Here is a 20,663-nt window from a genome sequence, read left to right on the forward strand (position 1 = left end):
ACAATTACAATTTGAGCCCAAAATTTCTGTTAAGTGAGATGTTTGAGTTTTATGACCTTTCTTACCACTGTTGCTAAGTGAATCACTGCAGTTAAGTTAGTGGCAAGGGAGCCTGGCTTTCCCATTGGCTTTGCTTGATCAGAAGGTCACGAAAGGGGATCACATGACCTCGGGACCATGCAACCGTCATAAATATGAACCGGTTGCCAAGCGTCTGAATTTTGATCACGTGGTCAGAGACGTTACAACGGTCATGTGAAAAACCAGGTCATAGGTCGCTTTTTCAATGCCGTTGTAACTCTGAATGGTCACTGAACAAACTGTTTTAAGTCGAGGACTACCTGTACTTTCGTCGCTGCTAGATGTGTATTTTCTTCCTCTCCCCACCCCCAAAGTTTTTATTATGAATGACCGCTGCCCATCACTCTTGACTTCTAAGGTGGGTTTTCACTTTCATTAGGCCGAAACAGGTTCTTGGCGAAATACTGGGAACCGAAGAGATGTGGCATCGCTGGTCCTGCCATGTTTTTATCCGCTTATGTGGTTTTCAGCTATTACGTATTGTATGATCGACTCAGTAAGTAAAATGTTTGGGTTTTGTTTTTTAAAATTACACTATGTTCGCACGATGTGCCAAGATTCTGTAATGTTTTGGGCTGTGTTCAAGGCCTCCCTGCCACATCTGGATACAGCAGAACCTACTTACCATGTACAAAAAACACCCCTGGATTTGAAACCAGGATTTGTTTTAAGTTCTGGTTCCTGCAAGTTGGGACAGGGGTGAGAGATTCATAGGACACAAGTAAAACGCGACAAACTGCTTGAGATAAAATAGCCAAACGCGCAGCCCTCCTCGCTTGCTGCGCGGGGAAAGAGTTGAGCCACACTGAATTATGGTTTTATTGTTGGAAGAGATGCGAGAGGTGCTGTGGCAGCCTGAGGCACGGTTCTTGTTTAGCGTTGCATGAGTTTGTGAGGTTGGTAGGCATTGATCCAGGACAATTTATTTCGTTCTGTCCACTGCAGTTAAAGTCATTGGCCAAATTCAGTTTCTAGGACAGTGATGGTTAACCTTTTTGGTGCCAAGTGCCCAAAGTGCATGCGTGTGCGCGAGAATGCCCGTGGCTAAACCCTCAAAATGCAATCTGAGCACCCCCTGTGCTTGCGCCATGTGCACACGCCCCATTTTGGGCCCTGGAAAGCCGCCTGCACCAACCTGGAAGCCAAAACGGAGCGCAGGGGGTCCCACGTGCCCCGTTTTGGGCCTGGAAAGCCTCCTGCACTCCCCGTGCATGCACCCCACCCACCCCCGCGCACGCGCAGCAGAGATCCAAAGACCAGCTGGCCAGTGGGAGGCGAGTGCACAGTGGACTGGGAGGTGGGTGGGGCTGGCGTGTGCACAGGTTCGCCATCACGGTTTTAGGACTTCTAGGCGCTACTTCACCTGACTCCAGACCAGTCTTGGGAATCTAATAGAAGAGGTGGCAAGTAAGGCTTTCTCCCAGATTGTATAGGTAGTCCTCAACTTACGACCACAGCCGAGCCCAAAATTTCTGTTCCTAATTGAGACATTGGTTACGCGAGTTCTGCCCCATTTTATGACCTTTCTCGCCACCGTTAAGCGGATCGCTGCCGTTGTTAAATTAGCAACACAATTGTTAAGTGGATCTGGCTTCCCCCTCTGGACTTGGCTTGCCAGGTCGCAAAAGGGGGATCGCAGGACCCTGCAACCGTCATAAATATGAGTCAGTTGACAAGCGCCTGGAATTTGTTTGTGTGACCACAGGGACGCTGCAACGGTCGTAAGTGTGAAAAATGGTCATAAGTCACTTTTTCCAGTGCCATTCTAACTTTGAACGGTCAATAAATAAACCGTTATAAGTCGAGGACTACCTGTAGCTACAAAGTACCTTCTGCTGGGTAAAATCTATTTTCCCAGAACAGGAATTGGTGATATAAGCTTGCCCTCTTCCATCTTTTTCCCCCCAATCACTCAGTGGAATAGCAGGAATATTCAGCGTTCAATTATCTTATTCATAAATTTTGTTGGCCATATGTACAAAATGTCTTCAGTAAAAGCTAGTTTCTGTTTGAGAATTTTAAAGAAAACTGCAATCTAACCAAAACTGGTTCTGATTATTTAGAGTACGAACGCTTGAGAAAGTACCACTAAGATTCCACCGACAAGAATACAAGTTTCTCTCGCTGTGATCAGTCAACCACAAGCAACTGACCTCTGTATTTCTCTTACAAAGTGTCAAATGTACGCTGAGACCAATAATAAAATAATTCAATCTGTGTCTGGTAGAACTTATTTCAAATGCTAGAAGAAAAGATGAGTGGGAATACAAAAGACCTTTCTTTAAAATTATAAAAAGTATGGGAAGATACTACTAGCTTCACCAAGATCTGAAATATTAATCACAATCTCTCTCTATATAAATATATATATATATTGAAATGGCAGGTTTTTTACTCTTGAGTCTGGAATGCCAAGAAAATATACACCAATTCAGATTCTCAGAATAATTCAGTTCTGTGACTGGAATGAAGTCTTCCAGACCAAATTAATGACAAAATACTCCGCAGTGGGAATCTTTTAAAGAACGGGTTTTTATAAAGAACTGCAGCTTACTTCTAAAACAGGATTTGTTTTTCTTGTTTTCTTTTTTAAGCTTTCAATTGATTTAAGTATTTTGGATGTCAGAATATTATGTTCCTAGGGAAATTTTGATCGTTTTTAGTAGGCACATGTGATGGCATATAGCTTGGATCGCTTTCAGAATGAAAGGAAAGATTTGATTTTTCCCATTAACCTAACACTGCTTTTCATAATTTGGAGTTTTCTGCCTGCATTTGTTCAGCCATTAAACATGACAATTAAAAAAAAACAACTTTTTTCTCCTTAAAGTACAAACTATAGATGTGGACAAATACAAACTGGACCCTCTCTTTTTCCTGACAAACAAGATGAATTCCATCGTGAATTAGCCATCGGCCCAGCCTAGACAAGGAACACAAAGATGCAGAACAAAGCAAGAGCTGGGCAGTCGCTCACACACACATTTATCATCTTCTGCCAAGGACTGTTGAAAGAACAGACTAAACATTTTTGAAGGAGAAGCGCCACCCTTTTGAACCAAAAATATCCCTATCCCAAATGTTTTTCTTTTAGAAGGCTTGTGTAATTATGTTTGCTTCTTCAGGCTGTGAACAAGGAGGCAATATGTTGTAGCCTTAAAAATTAAAAAAAAAGGAAATGCCAAAACAAAAAGAGTAGCTGCAGATCAAGTAATCCTTTCACTGGCCAATCCTTTGGTGCAGGTATAAAAAATGGGTAGTTCAGTCATTCAAGATGATACTAGAGAGAATTCGGCTCGTAAAGATATATATATATAAAAATGCTGTGAAGTCCGTTGGTTCATTGCCCACTAAGGAAAGCCAAATGTCCTTTGGTACATCTGTTGGCGTAATGTCCTTTTTCACCGCACTAAGACGACAACAAAAACATTGTTTCTCAAAGTACATATATAACTGGGAGATTTTAATGAATCCTTTAATCTGAATATTCACAATTGAAAAGATCTTTGCTTTTTTTTTCCTAAGTAGCCCATTCTGCAAGCTCAGAATTAGAAATGTCAACACCTGCCTTTTTCAAAATAATAATCTAATAGTGAAAATGGACTGTTGCTGTTTTATATCATGTTATTTGCGTTTGGACAGATAGCATACATGTATGTGGGCAGAAAAACTTCACATCCATGTGGCTCGGGCGTGACATTCAAATTGTTTCCCTACCGGTTTTGTGGGCATGGCTTGGGGGCAGTCCTGTGACTGAGTGGGTGTGGTCAACTTGATGTCTCATGGCCGCGTCCAGTCACATGACCCCCCTCCCAAGCCACACCCACAGAACCCAGTAGGAAAATGTGTGTATGAGCAAGAGAAGGGCTCATAGCGAATGCTGTGTTCCCACTCCCACCCTCTCCCTCCCAGGGGTCTAAATACTTTAAAGGGACAGGCTGCAGCAGCTCCGCTGTGAATTCTCTCTGCTGCATTTAACGTTGAATTCTGTGGAATATCGAGCGGCCGGAAGGGCTGAGCAAGTGGCTGGAAAAGGTGAGTGGTCAAGCGTGGGCGGGGTGAACCAGTAGTGATTTTTACCGGTTTGGCGAACTGATTCAATTTGTCCCTAGCGGTTTACCCGATCCGGTCGAATTTCACCCGATGTGGCTAAATTTGGCACTGCCATAACTACTAGCGAGAAAGCTATGCCATACAACATGTTTCCACCAAAATGCGGGGATGTGTTCAAGCTAACACTTTGCAGCCCATCTTATTATTAGCCTTCATTCCCCATTGTCTATATTCCGTTACAATCCTATAGATTTCTTAAAAACATTCATGTAGGGGGGGAAAAAATACTTTTCTCGCTTTTCACAAAGCAGAGGAGCGTGTCATTTCTCAAATTCCACGTTCCAGGACCGGAGGGGGAATATCCCCATGTTCAAAAGAGTGAAAACATGCATGATTATCGTGTCAGCTGCGGAATTCAGAGTTGGCGAATGGCACTGCAAGAATCGGCCTCCCCCTTCCCCCCCCCCCAGCTCCTTCTCCTCACGAAACTCGGCCTTAGGCACCTTACCTTATAACAGGTGACTTGTTCCAGGGGGCGTGGGCCTCTGTTCCCTATGCTGTTGTTCTGGGACTGCATGACCCCAATGACCTGTGGGGTCCTCTGTTGGTTGGGGGAAGACTTCTGACTTGTCAGCTGGATAAGAGAGGATGACCTTTGCAATGGCGCGTTGTTGTTTTGCTGGAAAGGGAAAGCAACCCGCACGATACGTATTAACACACCTTAGTAGCAGTTTTCTGTACTCGGACAAAAATCGCAAGTGTTGCCCCAGACTTGTGCCTCGGGCGCCAAAAGCAAGCCACACCTCCCTAAAGGTACCTCATCAGCTTACAGTGTAAGGAAAACATCAGGAATCCTTTCAACCTCCCCCTAAATCTGAGACCTACCATGTGATCAGACTGCCAAAAAAAAAAAAAAGCTATCAGAATCTAGTTGGAAAGGCCCTTGGAAGGTCTTCTAGTCCAACCCCCTGCTCAAGCAGGAGACCCTAGACCATTTCAGACAGGTGACTACAATCTCTTAAAAACCTCCAGTGATGAAGCACCCGCACCTTCTGGTGCCACTGATTAACTGTCCTCAGTGATAGGAAGTTTCTCCTTAATTCAAGGGTTTTGCTTCTCTCCTCGATTAGCTTCCACCCATTGCTTCTTGTCCTGCCTTCTGGTGCTTTGGAGACTAATTTGACCCCCTCCTCTTTGTGGCAGGAATATTGCTATCATGTCACCCCGGTCCTTCTTTTCTCTAGACTGGCCATACCCAAATCCTGCATGCTTGAGACAAGAAGTGAAGAAAGGTGCCTATATTAAACGTTTCCAATGCTCTATTCCCCTCAGAGGAGAATAATAATAATATCTTCCTGTACAGTGTTAGAATCCTGAGGCAATTTGATTGTAGTATTATCTGTGGTTTTGGCCTATGCTTGCAGTGCCCTTAATTAAAAGCACCCAATAAAATTACTCCTCTTCCTCCTCTATGAATGTCAGTGGTCCATTCTTTTCCCCTTCTGCAAATCAAGTGCCACTATAACAGGAGAAGCATCTCTAGCATCAACAAATGCATACACACTGAACTATTCAAACAGACTCAGTTCTCTTTTAAATGAAATTCAAAGGAGGTGAATCGGCAAGGTACCGAAGCAGCTGAAAGGGATGGCTTACTTTTTGTTGTGGCTGTGTTGGGGGCGGCAGTGGCGGCTGCTCTGTCGTTCCCATAGGGAGTTCAAACCGAGGACTGTTTTTCAAAAGAAAAAGGACATATGCGTATGGAAAGAGAGGGAGATCAAACTGATAAAAAAAGAAATCCACTATTAGAATCTAATTCTCCCAGGAATACTTTTACGCTTAGCTTCAGAAATAAAATCTTCTCCAAAACATGCTTCATAGGTACAGAAACTCTTGTAATCAGCTAAGCATTAAAGAGGGTCAATGAGGGATAGCGTGAAACTTAAGCTTGACATTTTGGGAAGATTTTTTTAAAGGGCACACACTTACGTGGTTTAATATCAGGTGGGGAATTTTAGGGCAGATCTGGGAAATACTCACTGCATGAATTTGCACGCAGGGCCTTCTGGACAGAAGCCTACCAAGTAATTCACACAAATAACACGCCTTGTGTGTCTGTGTCTGCAGAGAGGACCTGCAACATAAAATGCAAGGCAAACTGAGATTTCTTAAGTTTTCAAAACAGCAAGAATGGCCCAAATTCAGACAATTATCTCTTTAACTACAATTAAGTTCTTCTTCAAAAGGGAAGATAAGTTTTCAAGGAGCCAAATGTCAGTTCAGAGGCTTTTGCAAGGTTGGCCCTGTTGCTTGAGAAGTCTGTATCTAAGGCAGCACAGCTATCAACAGTCACAAGTTGAATACCTTACCGTGTTTACAGAAACCTCGGTCGTACCAAGGGCAGTCTTTGATTTTAGATTCTGGGTCGATGTGCAAGAATGGACACTCCTTGTTGCTGCATTCTCCTGCAACAGACAGTCACTAGCTTCAGCCCACCAAGCCGTCAATGCAATTTCAAGAACAGTTGGAAAGTGTTAAGAAAGTCACGTGTTTCCTTATGACCATCACCTACACCTTTCACCATCAGCCTTTTGAAATATAACATTGAATGTGCTAAGCTTGCACGTATACACATTCCAGAGCAGGAGTGTAAAGAAACTGGTAATTTAAACATTAAGAATCGTATCAAAAAGTGAAAGCAAGCACGCTATCAGGGCACGACTGACTGCACACCAATCATTTGCTCTATTAATATTCAAAATACCTAATCAAAATGTCACCAAGGGGTAGCATAGAGTAATAGCCAACAGACCAACTTACAAACCAATGCATGTCTGGTCACAATCTCATTTCTTCTCATTTCTTCAGCTCAAGTCACTGAAATTTGAGATTGTAAAACTCATTGTTTTACAATCTGTTTCCCAGAACAATGGATGAAATGGATTCCACTGTGATACACTACAGAACACACACACACGCAGCAAAAGTCAAGATTAAATAGCAGCCATTCATTATTACATTTGCCCTTACCGTATTTTGAATAGAAGTAACATTCTGGCATCTTAGTCATGTCATACTCGTGCAAGAATTCACACTGGTCTCCTTTTTTGCACAGGCCTCGTAACCAGTGTTTACAAACCACTGTCTTTTCACCACTGATGTGCCGAAAGGGACACATCCCCCCTGCCGGGAAAAATAAATATATATAAAATACTGCAAAGAATGCTTCTACACTATAATGCTGCTTTAATTTGCAGACTTAAAAGACAAGGGACTAACTAATCTACGTATTTTTAAATCTTATAAGGTATTTATTCAGTAAATCCAGCCTCTCTACAATAGTGTCTTCTACGCCAATATAATGACCACGAGTTACCATGTTTTAAGACTTAACTTATGCTATGACATCTTGACATACGATTTGTATTCTGACAGCTCAACGTGTAAACCAAGATTTTAAAAATTAGGCTCTGAATGTAGGCAAAGAAAAGGATTTTTCATGCTCAATTTCTCCTCCCTCCTCATAAAACATGATTAGTTTCCGTAACTTGAAAACTGGCTAGATATATAAACAAATGTATTTCCAATATATCTGCAGTTGCAGCTTACCTTTCCCACACGCTGCCTTTAAAAAAAAATCACAGACGGCAGCACCGGACTCTGTGAAGAAAAGAAGCACAAGGAAGGTCTCAATATCGCTGAATAGCTGAATATTAAATACAGAATAGAATAGAGTAGAGTAGAGTAGAGTAGAGTAGAGTAGAGTAGAGTAGAGTAGAGTAGAATTTTTTATTGGCCAAGTGTGACTGGACACACAAGGGATCTGTCTTGGTGCATATGCTCTCAGTGTACATAAAAGAAAAAATACCTTCATCAAGAATCATAAGGTACAACACTTAATGATAGTCTTAGTGTACAAATAAGCAATCAGGAAACAATATCAATATAAATTGTAAGGATACAAGCAACAAGGTTATCGTCATATGTGGGAGGAGGTAATAGGAAGGATGAGAAGAATAATGGTAGAATAGAATAGGAAATAGGAAATTAGAAGAGAAGAGAGGATAGGATAGGATAGGATAGGATAAAGAATAGAATAGAATGGAATGGAATAAAATTAGAATAGAATAGAATAGAATAGAATAGAATAGAATAGAATAGAATAGAATAGAATAGAATAGAATAGAATAGAATAGAATAGAATAGAATAGAATAGAATAGAATAGAATAGAATAGAATAGAATATTCTTTATTGGCCAAGTGTGATTGGACACACAAGGAATTTGTCTTGGTGCATATGCTCTCAGTGTACATAAAAGAAAAGATACCTTCATCAAGGTATGGAATAGAATAGAATAGAATAGAATAGAATAATAGAATAGAATAGAATAGAATAGAATAGAATAGAATAGAATAGAATAATATATAAAGTAGAATGGAATGGGAATGGGAATGGGAATGGAATGGAATAGAGAAAATAATGGAAAGGAATAGAATAGAATGGAATAGAATATTTTATTGGCCAAGTGTGATTGGAAACACAAGGAATTTGTCTTTGGTGCAGATGCTCTCAGTGTACATAAAAGAAAAGATACCTTCATCAAGGTATGGAATAGAATAGAATAGAATAATATATAAAGTAGAATGGAATGGGAATGGGAATGGAATGGAATAGAGAAAATAATGGAAAGGAATAGAATAGAATGGAATAGAATATTTTATTGGCCAAGTGTGATTGGACACACAAGGAATTTGTCTTAGGTGCAGATGCTCTCAGTGTACATAAGGAGAATAAAATACATTCATCAAGAATAAAAAGATACAACACTTAGTGATAGTCATAGGGTACAAATAAGCAATCAGGAAACAATATCAATATCAATATATTAAATACAGATTAATGAGATTTTCAATGATCAGGCTTGGGGGAGGGGAGAGGGGAGGAGGCCTCTGGAGGAGCCCCCCCCCCCTTCATCACGTACTGTCCATGCCCGGGAAGGGCAGCGGCTGCGCGCCCAGCTGTTGCTCCACCGCGATCTCCAAGTCGAACTTGATGTGGTCCACGTTGGCGATCAGTTCCTGCATGGCGGCGGCAAGGGAGGCCGCGAGAAGCCGGCCGAGAGACGGGATCGGGGGGGAAAAAAGGATCCGCCGCCTCGCCGGCAGCGCTGAGGGAAGGAAAAAGAGGCGTGGGGGAGGGGAAGGAGGGATGGGAGGAGAAGGAGGCGCGCGCGCCGCCCGGGCGGGCCAATCGGAACGCGGCCCCGCGCGCAAGGCAGGCTGGGAATCCCGTCGCGTCGCGTCGGCTGGGGCTGCGCGCAAAGCAGGCTGGGAGTCGCGTCCGTTGTCGCGTCGACCCTCGCGTTTAGGGGCCAATGGAGGAGCGGAGGTGGGTTTTTTCCTCTCGGGCTGCGGCCCAATCCGAAGGAGGCCCTTTCTGATTGGGCGATGGAGGGGGGAAGGGAAGTGAAGCGGACCTATCCAGGCGCACGCCTACGGAGGGCGTCCCGCCCTGAGGAGAAGCTCCGCCCCTTTAGTGGGCGGGGAGAGCGGGAGATGGACAGGAGTGCGCGTGGTGGTTGTGGGGGGCGGGGAGGGAACGGTTGGAAGGCTGGCTGGGCCGCTCCGAAAGGATTTTTTTCAAATTATAATACTCTTTAATTATTCCATCTGCTTATTAATCTAATTTCTGTCCCGCCTTTCCTTCAGGAGCTCGTGCCTGAGCGCTTCTCCCTCCCTTTTGCGTCTCTCTCCCCCTCAACAACAACCCTGCAAGGTAGGCTGCTGGGTCAGGGATAGAGAGAAAGAAGGCGCGAAGCCTCCCAAGTTGCTTCTGGACTCCAACATTGGAGGCTTTTAAGGACAGCCATTTGTCTGCAATGGTACAGGGTCTCCTACTTGAGCAGGGGCTGGAGTAGATGACCTCCAAGGTCCCTTCCAGCTCTATCCCGATTGATTGATTAGTCAGTGGAAGTTATGGGCGCTCCATCCCTCTTGGCTTTTAAGAAGAGACTGGACAGCCACTTGTCTGAAGTGGTACAGGGTCTTCTGCTTGAACAGCGGGGTGGATTAGAAGGTCTCAAATATCCCTTCCAGCTTTATTCTGATTCTTCCCCTCAGGAGTTTAGAAGAAGCTGGATTAAAAAAATCTGATTTAAATGCCTTTAAAGGTTTTCATTTAATCATTAATTTAATGTTTTATTTTATTTGTAGGATGGTTCCTGCAAAATGCATCCTTGCTACTTCGGACGATTTTCCCAGGAAAGCAGGTGATGCAGGCTTTTAAGCTGCAATCCTAATTCCTTGGATCTGGATTTCAGTTCATTCATCTGGAGATAAGAAGAAAAAGAGAGAGAGAAAGGCGAAATTATGACGGTTTCTCCACAGATGTGCCGGGGCTTCTCTGCACTGTTTACCCAAAGAGGGTCGGTCTGTCCTTGGCTTTGTTCCGTACCCCGTTTGAGAGGCATTCCTGGAAGAAAAAAATGGATACCGCCTCCAAGCCCACAACCCACAGCTCTTCTGAACCGGAGGCTGATTAGCACGTCCCTGTCAGTCTATAAATTACACAACAGAGATTTGGAGGAGATGATGAGATCGTCGGAAGCACTTTCTAAAGATGAGGAAGAAGAGGAGAAATTTGATGCTGATGAAAGCTTTGGGTTGTTAACTCAGAAATATCCTCCCAAGCCTTTTTCTCAGGCGGCGGCAATGGCTGATTTTCACAATGTACGGCTCCACACCAAAGAAGAGGAGGAGGAGGAAGAGGAGGAGGAGCTACAAATAAAACCCAGATGGGGTCGAAGGAATACCCCATACTGGTATTTTTTGCAGTGCAAAGCATTGATTAAGCAAAATAAGGTCATTATCTTGGCTATGTTCTCCTGCGTTTTTTTTTTTTTTAAATGGGGATGGAGGGCATAATGAATGGCCTTGAAGGACAAAGGAAGATCTATTTGCTTATTGATTTATTAGTTTTTTAATCCCACCTTCATTATTTTAAAAGCGGCTCAAGGTGACAAAGCGTTCCTAATACTCCTTCCTTCTATTTTGTCCCCAAAATGTAGTCATGTGACCTCATGTTTGTGTGTGTGCGTGTGTGTGCAGTGAGTGGTGCCCTGGCCTAGAGGTGGAGCTCCCGCCTCACAATCAGGAGTTTGTGAGTTCGATCCTAGGTAGAGGCAGATATTTCTCTCTCTGGGCACACTGAGAATATAGCTGCTGAACAGAACTCTGCATTGACAACAGGAAGGGCATCCGGCCAGTAAAACACACTGCTAGTTCCATCAGTTGCCCAGACTCCACCCCGCAAGGGATTATGGGGTCGTTAAATGAAGATGATGATGATGATGTGTGCGTGCAGCCATCGGAAGCCTGAAACTATTAAGTTTTTCAGCCGCTCCGTCGTAACTTCAAGTGGTCGCTAAGCAGTCCATTGCTAAGTGAGGATTCCCTGTATTTACCCCAGATTTTTGCCTCGATGTGGTTTTGGTGGTTTGGACTTCTTGATCTTGTTGAGCTTTGTGGGGTTTCACAGTTCACCCTCTTCCTTAACCCTCTTGTCTGCAGCTGGCCGAGGCTCTTGAGCTCTTTGAAGTGCAGATGTTGAAGGAGGAACGCCTCTGGCCCGAGGAGTTCAACTACACGGTGCTGATTGGTGGATGCGGCAGGGTTGGATACCTGAAGAAGGCCTTACGGCTCTACAATGATGTAAATACCCCAAGTTTCTTTCAAAGGGAATTTTTTGTCCCTGGGTGGGTGGGGAAGAGGGCTTGATTTAAATGAATAAGGGGAAAAAATTAGCTGGTTTAAATCCCTGATTGGAGGAATCCAATTCAATTGGAAACTTCAATTGGTGTGTCATTTCTCACTGAAGCTCCCTCCTGTATTTCCTAAACAGCACCGCAAATTCGTTTGCCAATGCTGCGTTTGTGTTATTCCTGCCGTTTGACGTCGAGTTACTCGTTTTAATGCTCTTGTTTCTCCTCTGTCGAGGAAGCCTTCCCGATATTCCCACACAGCAACCTTTTCTAAGGTTGTGAACGTAAATGACGCCGATCCTTAACAAATACTTCAAAAGCCTCCATTCTAAACGATGGGTGGTTGCCAAGATGACAGGTGGTTTTAGTCGTTTCCTTGCTGAAATTTTTGTCTTGTTACATTGTTATGGGGGAGCAGATGAAAAAGCGAGACCTGACACCTACGATTGCCACATACACGGCCCTTTTCAACGCCTGCGCGGAGACACCCTGGAAAGACAGTGGTCTGCAGAGCGCCCTTAAGTTACGACAGGAACTGATCCAAAAAGGCATCGCCTTGAATCCAATCACATATCGCGCTTTGTTGAAATGCTGTGCTCTGTGTTCAGACCTCCGCATGTGCTTGGATATATTAAAGGTAAAAAACAAAAAAAGGAGGGCGGATCGTTGTATAAATTTATAATTCTTTGCAAAATTGTATCTATCAGCTGCCTTAGAAACCTCACACTCCTACTCAAAATATGGCATAAATCGCCATAATAATAATTCATATGCTGCTTGTGTCAGCTTGGGAAGCCGTACTAAGCCGAAGGTTTCCACACGCTGCCACTTTCTCCTGTGTGGGAAAGGAGGGGAGGGGGGTGGTAGTACAACAACATTCTTCCTGCCGGTCAAGGTCAGGCTGAGCTCGCATCTGGAGAAGGAGTGGCCGGAGTGGATGTCTCGAGATGGGACGGTTAAGGATTGGAGCATGTGATCGGCAGAGGGGTCATGAGGGTGGGGATTTTGGAGTTTGTATTACTGAGGGAGATCCCCAGATTTGGATTTCCACCAACTGTGCCAGATTACCTATGCTAGTAAAAGAACTTTGAAAGATGTTGGCCTCGGAGTCTTTTTCTGCAAGGAGGGTTTCTGGAACGCTGACAGCTTGACTCTAGGTATAAATAAACTGTGTCATGTTCCACAGATGTTTCACAAGAAGCTTAAGGGGAATTTCTGAAGTTGCAGTTGGAAAAATGGTGGTTGTGAAATATTGTTGTGGCCCACTGGCGGCCAGCGGAGCTGGCAGCAGAGTCAGGTAGTGAGGAGGTTGGGGAGGAACTTGAGCCAGTCCTGGGGGCTGGGGAAAAGCTCGGACGAGGGCTCTGTGTTGGAGGCAGAGAGGGAGCTAGACAGCAATGAGGCAGAGGAACAGCTGGAGCCCGTTCCCAGTGTGCGCATGCGCAGAGCTGCCGGAAGAAAAGAACAAATCAGAAAGCAGGGTCGACTTGGGAGTAAAGCCACACCTTGGAGGTGATTGGCCCATAGGAAACAAAAGAGGAGCGAAGGCGGGGGGGAGGCTTTTGCAGGAAACAGTTTGTTCAGTCAGTCGTTTCAAGAGTGGAAAGTTCTGTTCGTGACTATAAGTGACTCTGTGCCAAGTTTTGCCTTGTACCGCATTTCGAAACTATATGGCAGCTTTCCAAGCGAGATACGGTCTGTGTTGATAAATATTCCTTTGAAAGACTGTTTGCCAAGCCTTGCTGACTGAATGAAAGGAATTCACAGTCGTGTAAATAAAAAGTTTTGCCGGGATCGAGACTCTGCTTTCTGCTTGTTAAGGGAGCCTAGGTCAGAACAAATATATCCTTTGGAATAGTCTGTATAAACCAGAAAAGAAACTTTTGGTTGTTTGCAGAAAAATGGATGGTGGGTTCCTAGAAATGGGCTGATTTTTTTCTGGTCTTCACAAGATTAAAATTATGGCGGGACTCACATGTTGCAGTACAGCCACTTATCAGGGTTATCAAAATATCCCTACTTCACAAAACGTACTAAGCTAAAACCAGAAAAAGCATATGGTGGTTTAGTAGAGTTGGTGAAAACGGTCAGAAGATGGTATTTTGTTGACTAAAGCACATCCATTTCTGATCGACAGGTGTGACCTCAGCCTTAATTTTTATCCTTAATTAAAAAAAAAAAGTTATGGCAAATTTCTTAAGATCTGTTTTCCCTGGAATGCTATATATGGATTACAGAACAGCTGATCTTTTGTTTATATGTTTATATTGAAGAGTAATTACGGAATCCTTTCCTTTCCTTAGGAAATGGTGGAAAATGGCCATCAAATCACCACCGATACTTTCAACATTCTGCTCATGGGATGTATAAACGACAAAGAGAACGGGTTCCGCTATGCTTTACAGGTCTGTTTTCTGCCCTTTGCTGCCTTCCAATGGTGGGTACGAACCAAGCTCTTTCTGCCTTCTCCGGTGCATGCTGACTGGGGAATTCTGGGAGCTGAAGTCCACCCCTCTTAAAGATGTCCCAGTTGAGAAACACTAACTCAGATGGCCGCGCATGAGTTAATGATCAGTACTGTTGTTTGTCGTGCCCGTGTCGGAGTCTGACTCTGGGATGGAAGAGGGACAGCTGACAGAGAGCGAGGGAGTGGCTCTGTTAGCTGTGGAGGAAACTGGGGAAGGGCAAAGCTGGGCTGGGCAGAGCAGGGGAGAGTTAGAACAAGGGAGAGGGGGTTCTGATGAAGACCAAAGCCCACCCCCTCCTCATCCTAGGACACGCAGGGAAGAATGGAGAAGAGAGCAACGTGGGTTGTGTGGCTTACAAGGGAGGAAAGAGCCCCGATCCCCTTCACAAGGCACACCTGGAACTGGAGTTTAAAAGGAGAGGCAAATGGGAGGGGAGGTTGTCAGGACCAAATGCTGAATTCATGTTCATGTTGACTGCTTGATCTGAGCTGGCATCCTCCCAACTGGTTTAATTTACGGCCATGCTACTTCAATTCTGGAATTCCTTATCTTGCTTGCCATGACAGATTAATTACCTTATCTTGCCCTGTTGGATTTATGGTTGGGAGTTTTGTCTGCTTACAGGTTTGCGGAAGGGTTTTTCTCCAGACCTCTAATGTCCCCCTCCCCACTTCCCAGAGCAAACGCCAAGACGCGTGTCTCCCAATCTTTTTATTTGCTACAGACCTGAATTTCTTCAGTTGAGGAAATACTTGGCAGTGACCGTGCAGAGGCCTGCCAAGTCCTGAGTCCGTTATCTCGTGTCCAAGATCCGTTGCCAAAACTCACTGACAAAGTCCTTTAACCCTCTCAACAACCGAGCTGCAGTGCTCGCTTGGTAGCTTTTTTGTCCGTCACAAGGGCCGCATGGCAGCTTCACCCACTTTTATACCCTGTGGGGTATGGCTCAGTAACTCAGCAATCTCTGAGCCTGCCACACCTCTTCCTCTGCTGCACACGCCTATCTCTTCGTCGCTGCCTCAGATCAATCCAGGATTGATCGTCAGCAGCTGGGACTTGAGGCGTTGCCAGGGAGGAGGAGGAGGGTGCGGGAGAGGGAGGCCCTGTCAGCTCCTCCTCCTGGCCTGCAGCTGGAACTTGGGGTGGTGCCAGCGAGGAGGGTCCTCACTTTCCAAGTCATTCTCCTCCATGGGAACAGGCTCGAGGGCCGGAGTCACAACAAGACCTGAGAGTAAAGGGACGTGGGGTGGGGGGGAGTTTGGAGCTAATAAAGGGACTCGTACTTATTCTCTGGCTGTGTTGCCTTTGTGCCACACCCTGGGTCATCACGTTGTTGTTTTTTTAAAACAGGTTTGGCAGCAGATGGCGAAGCTGAACCTCAAACCTGATCTGTACACTTACAATTTGATGCTGACCGCTGCCAAATACTGTGGCATTGGTGACTCGGAGGAGGCTTCTAAATTGCTACTGAGACCCTCGGAGGAACGCCCAATTCACCGGAGGCTGAATCCTGGCAGAGAGCAAGGCACAAAAGGGCGGGATAAGAAAAGAGCCAATGTTCCGGCTTTAAGGTTATCGGATGTCGAAGCTCTGGAAAAAAACATGTTCCCGGGAGACGATCCCAAAACTGAGAGGCCTGATAGAAAGCGAGGTGACGCCAAGGACAGCGTGGAGCCGGAGTCAAACGATCGCTCCGATTTATCAGGATGCGATACAGACGGGAGTTTGGTGACCTCTGATCAGAACCACTTGGTTCCGGAATCGAGAGCAGAAAAGTCCTCCTGGGAGCCGGCCGTTCCCCTCCCCAACTTGCTGGATTTGCAGAGCCCAGCCCCACACGTGGTGTCCTTAGGGACGGTGGCCACGCCCTCCGATCGACTGGCTCTGATGGGGAACATGGAAGGTTTCTTGAAAAAAATGAAGGACGACAAGGTGGCGGGGAACATCCGGACGTTCATATTGCTCGCCGAGAACGTGGCGCTCAACAGCCCGTCAGAATCGTCTTTGTTGGCCGTCATGGAGGAGAACAACGTGAAGCCAGATGTGGCTTTTTTTAATACCTTGATCAGAAAAAAGAGCAAGAAAGCCGATCTGGAGGCGGCAAAGGTAAGATTGTCCCTTTCTGGGTGTGGGTCACTATTACGGGAGCGCTGCATTAGCCAAATTCAACTTTTTAGAGACTTTTAATTAATTGATTAATTTGATTTTTTTTAAAAATCCCACATGAATAGAATAGAACAGAACAGAACAGAGAAGAGAAGAGAACAGAATTTGTAACAATGGAATGGAATGGAATGGAATGGAATGGAATGGAGAATAGAATAGAATAGAATAGAATAGAATAGAATAGAATAGAACAGTGGTGGGATTCAAATAATTTGACAACCGGTTCTCTGCCCTAATGATTTCTTCCAACAACCAGTTCTCCAAACTGCTCAGAAAGTTAACAACCGGTTCTCCCAAAGTGGTGCGAACTGGCTGAATCCCACCACTGGACTGGACTGGAATGGACTGGAATGGACTGGACTGGAATGGAATGGAATGGAATGGAATGGAATTAGAATAGAGTAGAATAGAATAGAATAGAATAGAATAGAATAGAATAGAATAGAATAGAATAGAATAGAATAGAATAGAATAGAATAGAATAGAATAGAATAGAACAGAATTTGAAACAATGGAATGAAATTGAATTGAATTGAATTGAATTATTTATTGGCCAAGTGTGATTGGACACACAAGGATTTTGTCTTAGGTGCAGATGCTCTCAGTGTACATAAGGAGAATAAAATACATGCATCGAGAATAAAAAGATACAACACTTAGTGATAGTCAAGGTTACTAATCAGCTATCAAATCGTACTAGGAAACAAAACTATAAATTGAAAGATACAAGCAACATGGTTATAATCATAAGTGGTAAGAGATAGATACTAGTAAGGAAGAGAAGAAGAATAGTAATACAGTCTTAGTAAATTATTTGACAGTGTTGTGGGAATTAGTTGGTAAGCAGAATGATGGCATTGAGGGAAAAACTGTCCTTGTGTCTAGTTGTTCTGGTGTGCTGTGCTCTATAAAGTATTACTTTATAAGTAACTGAAAGCGACAAAGATACATAATACTCCATTGGCTTCTTATTTTCTCCACAACAATAATCCTGTGAGGTGGTTGGAGAAAATTGGTTGGCCACCCAGCTTGAAAGCCTAAGGCAGGACTAGAACTCATGGTCTCTCTTGGTTTCTGGTGCCTGATGTCAAACTGGCTGTCTTTCTAAGACTTTCATTCCTGCTTTCTATTTAGGCCAAGTTTACAATGATACGTTACAAAGGTCAGCTTCATCTGGAGCTACTGCATATTTTAGAGAATGTATACAGCCCTGCGTAAGGTCTTTTTCAATTTACAGAGCTTGCTGCCTTTAATGTTGCAAAGCGGAGTTTCGCCGGACCTGTACACATTTTGCAACTTAGCCATTGCCTGCCGCAAATACAAAGAAGGGATGCAGTTACTGTCGGACATGAAGGTACAAAACAATCCAACTGTTTTTTAGCAGACATACGTGAAATTCAAAATTTTTGAGGCACTAATTTTCTGCCTCGAAATATTTGCCGTAACTTCAATCTTTGCCTAGATTCGAACCGAGGCAAAGATACGTTCTTCCTTCACAACCGCCTTTGTTTCAAATGTTTTGAGTCGTTTTTGTGCATCCGTTTCAGCGGTCTGGAATAAAACCCAACGTGCAGATCTACGGTGCGCTGATCAACGCAGCTGTGAAGCGGCTGAATTACACTTACCTCACAGAAATCCTTAAAGACATGAGCAGGAATCAGGTGGCTCCAAATGAAGTTATCATTAACGTGCTGGAGTTTGCAGCCCAGTATCCTCCTAATTACGATCAGGTAAGATTATCCTCTTGTCTTCTGTGTTGGTGTAAACTTGCGCGTGAGCCGATTTAAATCACGCCTAAAACGTCAGAAAACTTCTTGTAAAATGTTTGGAAGGCATTAAATTGCTATGGATATTGAAACTAACTTAGGCAGATAAATGGACTAAATTCGGCAATAAAAAGAAGGAAGATATTTAACGAATTAGAGAAGTTAAAATTAGAAATTATATGCTTACAAGAAGTCCATATACATATACAACATAAAAAACGTCTGGAGCGGGCAAAATGAGAGATGTTGTATACCACATTGGCTTCTCAAAGTAAAAGTGGAGTGGTGTTTTATATTAAACAAACAATCCAATCCAAACAAATATTTGAAGATGAGGAGGGAAGAGTGTTAATGGTAGAAATTGTAATGAACTATAAAAAAATATTACTTGTGGGAATATATGCTCCGAATGGAAATCCAAAGAAGGTGGAGCGTTCCAGAAAAAAAAACAACACTCCAAGTAAAAACTCCAAAGCAAGCATCTTTCAAAGTTCTATTTACTAGGATAGGTAAACTGGCACATCTGGGAAAACCCGAATCTGAGAGGTTTGGGTTTTCCCTCAGTAAATCGAAACCCCCCCAAACCATCCCCTCAGTCCTCAGTCGATCACATGTTCCAATCACCATCCATCCCATCTCGAGACAGCATCCGGCCACCCCTCCTCCAGATGCAGGATCGGCCTGACCTTGACCAACAGGAAGAATGCTATTATGTCTAAAGACAACCCCTCTTATCAGGCTGCCTCTGATTATAACTAGGAAAGAATACACCTTGACTTCATTTGCAAATAAAAGTATTTTTACTAATTACATCTGGATTGCAGCAGGGTTAAAGTTGAATCTGAGACAGAATATGGCTGACAATCTGTATCACCCTATTCCTCCCTCCTCTGTCCCAAAGGTCATCAGGTCTGGTCCAATGCCAGCTCCTTCCCGGGGGTCCCGTGGTAATCTTCTTCCGCAGGTCTCTGGTTGTCAATCAAATCAGGAATGCAATGTCTGTTAGCGTTCGCGCCCAAACATTCCTGTGAATTCAAAACATTAATCTCTCCTCCCACCTTAATTATGTCAGACTCTTAAAGGCCCCTCTCTTCTTAACTTGAATCCAATAGCTATTTACATTAGAAATACAATCCCATTCTATCTAACAACTGAAAATAAGGAGCACAAAGAGATACGAAGTTTGGAGTGGAGGCTGACACCTCTACTCAATCCCTCCACTCCTACTTTCCCACACAGGAGAAAGTGGCAGCACGGAAGCTTCCGGCCTAGAATGGCTTCCAAAGCTGACAACCCCTTTCATGCTTTTATTCATCTAATTAACCGATGCTGACTTGATGGCTCATCGTCATCAGTTCTAATACAGTTAGTCCTCAACCTACGACCACAATTGAGTCCAAATTTTATGGTGTTAAGTGAAATATTTGTTGAGTGAGTTCTGCCTCGTTTTGTGACCTTTCCTGCCACAGTTGTTACGGGAACCAGTGCAGTTGTTAAATTAGTTCACGCAGTTGTTATGTGAATCTGGCTCTCCCATCGACTTCGCTTGTCAGAAGGTCGCAAAAGGGGATCCACATGACCCCAGGATTCTGCAGCCGTCATAAATATGAGCCAATTGCCAACCATACAAATTTTGATCACACGACCATGAATGAATAAAAGTGTGAAAAACCGTCGTAAGTCACTTTTTCAGGGATGTTTTTAACTCTGAGCGGTCACTAAATCAACGGTTGTAAGTCAAGGACTACCTGGACGTGTTATTGCCCATGGAACTGCTAGGAGTAATACTTGAATCCAAGGAGGCCTCGTTCTAGTAGGGACAGGACATTAAAAACAAAAGCTGGCCCGTAAGTCTCAAATTTTTCTTTGGCCAAGGATGACTGGATGCAGGAGACCCTCATCTCTTCCTGCCTGCCAAGACTCTCTTCCAATGCAAGGTATGCTTTTAATAACTTGCATTTTTCTTCTTGCAGTACCAGAAAAAGGATCATTATCTAGAGAAAATCGATGGCTTCCGATCTTTCTATTTCCGTTGGCTTAAATGGATGCCCGGGGAAGAAACGCCACACCCTTGGACAAAATACCGATGTAAGAAATCGGCAGCAGGCAAAGAAGGCACCAGGCTGGAACAAGATCAAAGCAGCCAGAAGCTAAAATAAAACAAATATTGGCCATCCATTAAGGGATGCTGGCACATTTTAAAAATTGATTAATTCTATACGTATCTGTTCACGCGGAGCTTAAATTAACGCCTAGGTGTATATACAATTGCAACCCAAATTTATCTGGAACAGTATTATATTGTTTAATAAATAATATTTTCCTATTACCAATTCTTATTGGAGGTGATTATCCTATTGTCCTGTTCA

General features: G+C 43.8%; 3 protein-coding genes across 4 annotated transcripts in view; 2 read left to right on the top strand and 1 right to left on the bottom strand.

Moving 5' to 3' along the window:
- The window catches only part of ATP5MF (ATP synthase membrane subunit f), a 5,089-nt gene extending 2,791 nt beyond the window's left edge, over positions 1 to 2,298 (top strand). Inside the window, exons 3-4 of the mRNA XM_058157846.1 lie at positions 461 to 577; positions 2,145 to 2,298. Of these exons, the coding sequence (XP_058013829.1) occupies positions 461 to 577; positions 2,145 to 2,173 (146 nt within the window). The 3' untranslated portion in view covers positions 2,174 to 2,298. The remainder of the gene's footprint in view (positions 1 to 460; positions 578 to 2,144) is intronic.
- A 135-nt stretch (positions 2,299 to 2,433) lies between these two features.
- CPSF4 (cleavage and polyadenylation specific factor 4) lies at positions 2,434 to 9,400 on the bottom strand. Its single transcript, XM_058157840.1, has 8 exons — positions 9,117 to 9,400; positions 7,744 to 7,794; positions 7,165 to 7,317; positions 6,504 to 6,599; positions 6,175 to 6,268; positions 5,791 to 5,863; positions 4,643 to 4,813; positions 2,434 to 3,490 (listed from the first exon to the last, which is right to left on the bottom strand). The coding sequence occupies exons 1-8, from the start codon at positions 9,217 to 9,219 to the stop codon at positions 3,422 to 3,424; spliced, it is 810 nt and encodes a 269-aa protein (XP_058013823.1). The 5' UTR covers positions 9,220 to 9,400; the 3' UTR covers positions 2,434 to 3,421.
- On the top strand, positions 3,979 to 20,627 carry PTCD1 (pentatricopeptide repeat domain 1). 2 transcript variants are annotated; one of them, XM_058157833.1, is made up of 9 exons: positions 3,979 to 4,116; positions 10,348 to 10,995; positions 11,704 to 11,844; positions 12,313 to 12,531; positions 14,198 to 14,299; positions 15,713 to 16,468; positions 17,766 to 17,882; positions 18,076 to 18,258; positions 20,268 to 20,627. In XM_058157833.1, the coding sequence occupies exons 2-9, from the start codon at positions 10,504 to 10,506 to the stop codon at positions 20,451 to 20,453; spliced, it is 2,196 nt and encodes a 731-aa protein (XP_058013816.1). In that variant the 5' UTR covers positions 3,979 to 4,116; positions 10,348 to 10,503; the 3' UTR covers positions 20,454 to 20,627. The 2 variants fall into 2 exon arrangements, with proteins under 2 accessions (XP_058013816.1, XP_058013815.1); XM_058157832.1 differs by lacking the exon at positions 3,979 to 4,116 and adding an exon at positions 9,690 to 9,910.
- Positions 20,628 to 20,663: the final 36 nt, after the last annotated feature.

The sequence above is a fragment of the Ahaetulla prasina genome, chromosome 14 (assembly GCF_028640845.1).
Source record: "Ahaetulla prasina isolate Xishuangbanna chromosome 14, ASM2864084v1, whole genome shotgun sequence".
Classification (NCBI taxonomy): Eukaryota; Metazoa; Chordata; class Lepidosauria; order Squamata; family Colubridae; genus Ahaetulla; species Ahaetulla prasina.